This window comes from Nanorana parkeri, unplaced genomic scaffold (genome assembly GCF_000935625.1).
Source record: "Nanorana parkeri isolate BGI_ZX_2015 unplaced genomic scaffold, ASM93562v1 scaffold417, whole genome shotgun sequence".
NCBI lineage: Eukaryota > Metazoa > Chordata > Amphibia > Anura > Dicroglossidae > Nanorana > Nanorana parkeri.
The window spans coordinates 391248-400570 of record NW_017306685.1 but is presented as its reverse complement, the minus strand read 5'-3'; the positions used below and the strand labels follow the sequence as shown (position 1 = coordinate 400570).

General features: G+C 42.5%; 1 protein-coding gene across 2 annotated transcripts in view; it reads right to left on the bottom strand.

Annotated features, from left to right (window-relative positions):
- Window positions 1-3588, bottom strand: part of LOC108789764 (transmembrane emp24 domain-containing protein 7) — a 14429-nt gene extending 10841 nt beyond the window's left edge. The window contains exons 1-2 of one of the 2 annotated variants that reach the window (XM_018559855.1): window positions 3458-3588; window positions 2290-2481 (exon numbers count right to left, since the gene is read on the bottom strand). In XM_018559855.1, the coding sequence (XP_018415357.1) occupies window positions 2290-2460 (171 nt within the window). In that variant the 5' untranslated portion in view covers window positions 2461-2481; window positions 3458-3588. Of the gene's footprint in view, window positions 1-2289; window positions 2504-3457 lie in introns of both variants that reach the window. The other variant, XM_018559854.1, reaches the window with a different exon arrangement.
- Between the last annotated feature and the right edge of the window lie 5735 nt (window positions 3589-9323).

Genomic DNA, 9323 nt, shown 5'->3' with positions numbered 1-9323 from the left:
ATATATATATATATATAAAATCTGACTCTTTTATATATCATTGCAGGTCACAAGTTAGGTCATATATAACCAGACCTAAGGCACAGGTCATGGTATTTAATGATACTTAATGACACAGAGCATGTATAATTATCCATGAACAAATCCAGGAACTGGGATGACAAGGCATTAGTGAGGACCACAAGGGTACATGTCAGCTCTAGCACTATTTGCGGTATTGTGCTAGGGCAAGCTTCAACATCACTTGCATATGAAATTATGAAGCAAATGTAGTGGCAGCTGATCCCCTTCATTGCCAAGTCTTACTCTCCTCAAGCTTCCCTACCGCCTCATTCCCCTGCTGTAGCCCCCAGAAAAAGCCCTGTGTAAGTATCACATTGGAGGTTACACAGGGTAGAGACCTTCTGCATGCCCACACTGGACACAGGGTAGAGACCCTGCACATGCCCCCACTGGAGACAGGGTAGAGACCTTCCGCATGCCCCCACTGGACACAGGGTAGAGACCTTCCGCATGCCCCCACTGGACACAGGGTAGAGACATTCCGCAAGCCCCCACTGGACACAGGGTAGAGACCTTCCGCATGCCCCCACTGGACACAGGGTAGAGACTTTCTGCATGCCCCCACTTGACAGCACTCAAGCCTTACAACTGTCCACTCAGCACCCAGCAATGCATCATGGGAGGAGGGAAGCTAGTTTCATACTCTTTCATAGTGAACATACTGGGTATTTTACAAGGCTCTTCACTGGGTATGAACAGTTTACCAGAGGAGTGCAGTGAAGATAAGTCTCAGCAAAGAGAAGCTGGTCTATCCAAAGATCCGGTTACTTTGCCCTAAATCAGGGGTGCCCACAGTTAAAACAAACACTGGAGCGATCGGCTGATCACTCCAGTGTTTGTAAATAACTGGGGACACTACTCGTCAATTGAAAAGTAGATCTCCAGATGAAAAATAGTGGGCGCCCCTGCCCTAAATGGTCTGAGTACAGGTTTGCTTTAAGCAGCAGCTTAGCACTCCCGATCCTTGATCACCTGATCAGTAGAGTTTATTAAAGACTGAGAGGGGTCTAGAGCTGCAGCTAACGATTATTTTCAAAATCGATTAGTTAGCCGATTATTAAGTTCGATTAATCGGTTAATCGGATAAACTATAAAATAAAGTTTAAAAAATGGCTCCATTGATAGGACTACTAGTTTGTATTGAGGTTGTAGTCCATCACAGGAGCAAGCTTGGACCGGTGGAAGTATAAAAAAGAAAAAAAGATAGTGTGGTGTGCAATATAGTGAAATGGAAAGTGTAAAATTATACAGCAATGCATGCAGAATGGCAACGGCTATAGAGGACTACAAACCCAAGCAAAAGCACATTATACAGCACAATGCAGAATACCGCCAGCTATAGAGGAATACAACAAATCCCAGCAATAGTACATTATAGCTGGCGGCATTCTGCATTGCGCTGTATAATGTACTATTGCTGGGTTTTGTAGTCCTCTATAGCTGGTGGTATTTAGCATTGTACCACTTTATAATGTACTATTGCTGGGATTTGTTGTAGTCCTCTATAGCTGGTGGTATTCTGCATTGAGCTGTATAATGTATTATTGCTGGGACTTGTAGTCCTCTATACAGCGCAATGCAGAATATCACCAGCTATAGAGGAGTACAACAAAATCCCAGCAATACATTATACATACATTATACACTGTATTGCTGGGATTTGTATTCCTATGTATAATATACAGCACAATGTACCATCAGCTATAGAGAAATACAAATCCCAGCAATACATTATAGAGTACCATGTGTGGGAAAGTGCAGGCTTACCTGAGCAGTCTTCCAGCAACGTGCTTCTGAGATCGGACCTGTCTATCAGCAGCTGTCATCCCCCCACACCTGCTCCTCCTTACTACATCTCCCCGCGTCCCTGTGCCGATCGTTGATGTGGATGGGCAGGAAATGTGAGGCGGGGAGGAGGTGTGGCGCGTGGAGCCCGGATGCGAGCGGGTCTGGCAGCGGTTAGCATGAGGTGGGGAGGAGGTGCGGCGCACAGCGTGTAGAGCTGTGAACAGGGCCAACTGATCGGAAGCCGATTAATCGATTATTGAAAAAGTTGACAACTTTTTCAATAATCGATTATAATCGATTATGTCGATTAGTTGTTGCAGCCCTAGAGGGGTCTCTTAGATTTGTTGTTGTACTGAACTGATATCATACTGTTTAAATGCAAGGTAAAGAAGCAACTAACATGATGGGTAAACAGATAGAATATTGAGGTCCTCCTACCTGAAACTCTAGTGTACACTTAGTTCCCTGAGTAATATCTTCATAGAAGCATTGCTTGGCATTATCAGGCAGCTCAAAGGTGATTTCTGATGCAGTGGCACATCCCAAAATAAGCAGAAGTAGTGAAAGCAAAGACCCCCAATTGGATTTGTAAACCATATCCTGCAGCATCTTCAGGCTTTTTACTGGTCACTACCACGGCAGCAAACACCTCCTGCAAAAAGAAAGAATGTAAAACATCAAGTCAGCTTCTCACGTTGTGTTCTCATTCAGGATAAAAATATTACAATATGAAGCAGTCTTATTCTTTGAACCAAAACCACCCAATCATCTAAATGAGATCATTATAAAGCAGTGTATACTATGATCACAAGGAGATGGTGCTGCACTGAATCACCGGCATCCATACTAACAGTATACTTACATCCCTACCCTTAGTGTTAGAACATTCTCAGCCTTCAGTTTGTGGTGGCCATCATAAAAGGAGATCAGTCCACAATACCTGCACTAGTCTTAACACGACTGATATCAACGTTTGGAATGAGCATGTAACCCTGAAGATATAGGATGGTGTCCAGCATACGAGGCCTCTCATAAACATTCTTTCTGACAGATAATCTCCGTTGTTGAGACACAAGTGTGCCCCAGTAATGTCTAAGAAGCTTTAGTATTTTACCAAACCGACCTATGAGCCAAGACTTTGGATGGCCACACTTTACATGTCTCTACATTCTTCTATTAGAATCACCCAGAACGATATAGTGCCTTGTAGTAATGCACCTTATCCAACCATGCCAGCAGAAAATAGTGCCCTCAGTGGTATGTATTACCCACACAAAAAGGATGTATTCACTTTCCATAAGCACCCCATGTCTGGGCATGTATGCAAAAACACAACTTACTATACATACATCATATTCTAAACAGGATCAGTACACATCTGTTGTGTGTGTGGCAATTCAACTTGTCAAATCAACCTGTGTCCCCGTTGACACTCCACCACCCCGATACTCCAACCCCCACAGGTATCCATGACACAACCCCGGCACTCTATGTCCTATGCCCCCCCCAGCTTTGTATGCGCTTTATCGCCCCTGCACTATGCCAGGACCCCGCCATACACCTGCAGTACGAGGTGGTCCCAGCTCCGTTTCCCCCCCGGTGTCACTCACCCGGCACAGTCCCGGATATGGGCTGACAGACGAGGTCCTGTAAGCGTGGCAGAGGAGGAGGGTGACTGGGACGATGGAGTCTTGGAAGCGGAAACCAGCGATGGCTGCCCCGGAAACGTTCTCAGTCAGTGCATACGTGTTCGTCACACAGGAGGAGGAGGTGGGGGGAGGGATGAGCTGTGTGTTCTCCATAGTGGGGAGTGTACTCTCCTCTCATTCTTCCCTACACTTCCTCATTCATTTATCACCGGCCCTGCATATTGTGTTCTGTCATACACTCCCACTGCACCTCTGTCTGAATCCTAACCCCTCTTTGTCCTCGTCCCTCTGATGTATAAATAAATGTAAGGTTGAAAGTCTTTCTTGTGTAGGGAACGGTAATGACCCCGCTTCGGTTTACTGTCATGCTGTTTTCTTTTGGAGAGACTTCCATTCATTTCCTGCCATTAAAACACAACACATGAGGTAAAATGACTTAGTCGTCATTGGACCGGGTGTCCCCATTGCAGGATTCCCTCATTCCTCCTGTTCTGGTGAACACTGACAATTTTGGATTCCACATCCCTTTCTTCCCAGGCGACATCAGAGAGAGTGAATCTCCACAATGGGGGACACAGGCAGGAATAACTACCAGACAGATGTTCTAACCTTTCCCCTCTCTTTCCAAAACCCCAACTACAAAGACTTTGCTTCTAGATATACTTGAATCCTGTTCCTGCCAGCACAGTGAATGCCACAATACAGTGTTGAGTTTGTGCTTATATTTTACAGCTGAACATGGTGTGATACAGGTGACCTGGGCAGATACAAAGGAGCCCCATTGGTTGTATGGTCGATAAGAAGTGTGTCAGTTGCCTGGTCGCTCTTCCCCCGATGGCAAAGGATCTGGAGTCCACTGTATCCTATTTTCTGCAGATGTCGTAGGAGTCCATCTTGGCCCTAAATCTGTGGAACTTCTCCCAATTACCCATTATGTCACTTGATGTTTTTGGGTCTCCTCCTGGATACCTTTTTGCTTGGAGTATTTCTACCTCAGAAGAAACCATTTGCTGTAGTTATGATCTGTCAGCTACGCAGCTCACCCTAGGCTCCTCTGAGGTTTTTGCATGTAGGTTCTCAGTTTCATGAGGCCTCTTTCATGGTGCTGCCATATGCTCAGTTTTATATGAGATGTCTTCAATGGAACATCCTCTCTACGTGGGACAGAGTCCCTCTGTCTTTTTAGAGAGGTTTAACAACATCCCCAGACTAGGAAATTTCTGTCATGTCACGGTGGTACTTTCCTTGACAGTGACTTCAGGTAGGTCCTTCCTCCCTATGTGTTGAAGGACATGATGGCCAGTCTGCTTAATTGGGGAGCACTTCTAGGCGTCTGCTCACTACAAGGTGCTTGGTTGCCATAGGAATGTCAGTTGCCAAGCAACATCTTGGAGTTGCAGGTGATTCACCTGACTCTTCACCACTGGATAGGTCTTTTGACAGGTCTTCGGTCAAGGCCTGGTCAATTAATGCAATTACAGTGACTTGAGTGAATCATCAGAGAGGAAAAAACAGTACAACAGGGAGGGAGTTCAAGTACATCCTGTCCTGACCAAAATGTTACGGTCTAGGTCTCTCCAAGATGTACATTGCCGATATGAGAAAATGGCATCAAAGCTGAAAGGATCTCCCAATGGGGCCCAGGAGAGTGTAGGCAGACTTCATTAGTCTGATCACTAGTGGTCTATGCCCACTTCTAGATCATGCATCACTGTTGTCTCAGGGTCCGATCTGCCATCCTGCCTCTCAGTTTCTAGCTTTAACGGCGTGGCTGTTGAGACTCAGCTATTTCGAGATTTAGACTTTTATCCTATCCATGCTCTAGCTAGTTAAGGCTAGTTCCTCCAGTGTGCACTGCTAGGCTTGCAAATTTTATTTCCATTGGTGTCAGAAAAAGAAGCTTCTTCTGCATGCATCCTTAGTGGGACAGATACAGTGGCACCTGATCCCTAGTACAAACTAGGGTTAGGTCTAGGCCCTGGTTTCTTCTTCAGAGGCATTTGCCAACTTTTTCCTGGTGTCACTCATATGACAATTTCTTCTCCGATTGTGGAGTCTGAACTTGGTAATTTGTTTCTTCAACAGCTATCTATTACCAGAATATATGTTACCAATAGTCGGCAGTGCCAAACTTCCTGTGAGGAGACGTATGACCTGTAAGAAGACACCTGCGAGGACCCAGAAGCTGTGCTGTGACTCAAAAGTCTGGTAGTGATTTAGGAGTCTCACCCATTGAAGAAGTTTAGAATCCCAGAACTGTAATCTGGAGACTGGAAAACTAAAAAGAACACTGTGCCTTAGACCAGAAGACCTGAACTATGCAAAGCTGATGGAACCTTAAGGCTGAGACTCGCATGCTGAAAGTACACAATATTTCCTTTTTATCAATCACGGAACCAAAGGCTGTGGGCTCACAATGGAGCAGGTTTCCCTGGGGTCATTGTTTGCCTGATTAAAGGATCCTGTGAGATTCCAAAATGTTGCTTTCTGAAATGCTAAAAAGATTCCAGTAAATACATTTTATTTGTTGTGCTGGCAACATACTCACTGGTAAAGTGTAAGCAGAAATTTTTTTTGATAAAAATATCAGACTGTAAGAGAAAAGTCTATATTGTGTAGGGCTTCTTATTTAGCATCTTGTTTAGTATCAGAGGATTTTGTTAGGGGTGAGGATGAGTAAATTACCAAATTATGGAGTACTCTTGACAAAAGCAACAAGACTTGTTAAATATTGCAAATCAGAAACTCACAATGTAAATTTGAAATTGCATTCTGTTACTATTGGAGAGGACTTCATTGAAAAATCCAAACTCTGCTGTGTCTGGCAGTGGTTCTTCCTGCTGAGCCATCCTGGAACCTTGGATAGCTCCTTGCCTGATCTCCTATGCAATCCTCAGTTAAACCCAGTTTTCTGTTGAACTCTGAACTCGTTCCTCCTCCCTTGAACTTCCTATTTAACCATGCCTCTGCACTTCCTGTTTGACAGATTATTGTGCACCTGCGGATATCTTGCTTTATGCTACTACTGCGATACAATCCCCTCATACTGCTATCCGTGTACTGACCTTTGGCTGCTGATTCAACTACTACGCTTATCGTCTTCCAATTAATACCTGATACCTTTGGCTACTGACCTCGGCTTGATCCCTGACTACGCTTCTGCCTGCTCCTATACTACTACTGTCTGCTTGTGTACCGAACCCGGCCTGTTATACCATGAATTAGCCTGCTGTTATAGCTACTGGACTCCGAGCCTGATCCCAGATTGTGTCAAATGGTTTCTTAAAATGGTTTTGTAATTTGCAATGTGCTAGAGATATATCCATCTGATGTAGAAACTGTTCAGCCTCTTAAAACCATATACAGTAAACTTCCTGTTATCCGGCATCCATTAGCATTGGTAGATTCCAGATAAATGTAGTTTCTGGTTGCTTGAGAGTTACTATTACAAAAAGGTCTAACGAATGCCATACCAGAACATAAACTCTGTATTGACTTCATATTAATATTGATATGCAGTAATTAAAAGAAAATTAAGACAAATAGTCGCACTTAAAACAAATTAAGACAAATAGGCACACAATTGTTTCAAGAATAATACATGTCACAGATAAGCAGAACAGTGAGTACACAGGGGATTTTTTTTCTGGTTAGATGAGAGAGAGTTCTGCTTAGTTAAAGACCAGATAACAGAGAGTTTACTGTATATACTACTGCTGTGTATTATGTGGTGTATAATTTGATCTCCCCTTACATGGAAAGATCGAGCAAATGCAAAACTGTAAGCTGTCACACACAATAGAAACTATGATAGAACTCACAGACTGTATGAGTCTTGCATTTGAGTATGGAGGCGTGGAGCAGCTGATCATGGTTTTAGATGCTTTGTAAGAATATATCAGGTAAAACAAATGATTATATATAAATATATGTGCCACCCTTATATGTGAATAAACAAATATACTTCAATAAATATTCTAATATACAAATGTGAACATTATTTGCTTTCGGTTCCTTAGATGTACTGCTGGAAGCCTTGATATGTACAAATTGTGTCTCCTTACCTGCAGTAGTAACATTTCAGTAGTTATAGGGCTTTCAGCTATGATAGACTGGGATGTTTACATATCTGGAAGTTTCAAATACCAAAGAGACCCATTAGGAATTGCATTTAAGAGGTTTTAGTTTGTGTTGTCATGGGGGGATAATGTATGTACAAACACTAACATTTTATCCTTGGATGTATTGTATTGTATTTTAATGAAAGGTCAGATCTCACATTTTTCATTGATGTCCAAAAAGAGGGAACTTTCATGCTTTTCATAAATATTTTGGAAGTGACACTGGGGCCTCAATATATGGTGATGATATTAGATATTGGTGAAATAAAAAGTACCGATATCTGACTCTACCTCATTGTTCCCCTTTTAGAGAAAGTGAAGATGATTGTAGCCAGCAAAAAAAAAAAGAGCCATTGTGAAACATATATTACCATATGCACCATAATGCAAACCTTCTAGTCGATAGTATTTGTCTGTTGCTTGTTTGTTGTGGATCAGTCCTAGTTAGAATTCATCTAAGTGGGAGATATGTAGGACATCCTGTCAGACTTACACATATATATTCCATATACCATATATGGATGTACAGGTATAAACATATACCAGTTTGGTAGCAGCTTGACATGCATTTACCCCAAAAGGGAAATGCCTTTGAACTAATACAATGACAGACTCTTTGCTAATTCTACTGAAAAGGCAAATGCAAACTGTATTTTACAACACCCTAGGCTTATGCTAATAGGACTGATAGAATGAATGGCCCCAGTAGATTATAGTATTTGTAATTGTATGCCAAATAGGAAAATGTTTATTGCTGTCATAGGATACAAGGGTTGTAAATACTGCAGCTGGCCTTAACTGATATAATCGATAACGGCAGGAAGAGTATTTGGCATTTCAAAGGGAAACCTGTTTATGCCGCTGTCATAGATGATATCCAAGGAGTATTTTTTATCAACAATATCAAAAAATGTTTGTCTGATTGGCCAACCAGTTTCCTCTACATTTTAGTGAATGAGGAAAAATTAGTATATCAAAACAAGATTATTTACATGAAGCAGTTGTGCCAGTGCTGACCTATTAGAGTTTACAAGGTCAATTTTTTTATTCACCAATTTTTCTGGCAAAAAAACCCCAAAACAGCGAATGAAGACCAGTAATAGATCTGCACAAGCCATATAGAGAGTCAAGATTTTAAAATGGAATTAATACAATCATATAATACAAAATGGTGACTAGGTGTTGTCAATAGCCAATACCAATTTGTGTGCCTTCCCTATGGTCTCTCTACCTCTCCATGCACATTTTCCATGGTCCTCCTAGCTGTAGTTGCTAGTCTCAGACAACAGGGATAAGAATATTACATTACCTGCATAATGCCCTCATGGTAGGGCAGAACAGACAGTCTCTTCTTCAACACCGCCACCAGGTGAGACCACCCTAGGGGGTTTTGGTTGGTTAGTGTATTACAAAAAGAGCAATCTGCTCTCATCCTAGAGCCTGACCTAACTGGGTGCCCACTTAGATACTCATACCCCCTTATTTTATTTTCCAGAGGAGAATATTCCCTACCAGCCTGCCAATGTGTCAGGTTGGTAGGAACATTAGTGGCAACCATACCGATGGTGAGGAGGGTGCAATGGCACCTCAGATCTTTTCAACATGGCTTCCTATGTCAATTGGTAAAGGAAATCAGATTCTAAGAGTCTCTCAGAAAATTAGGGGCAGCCTACTGTGGTAGACCTGGAGGGAAAAGTTACTG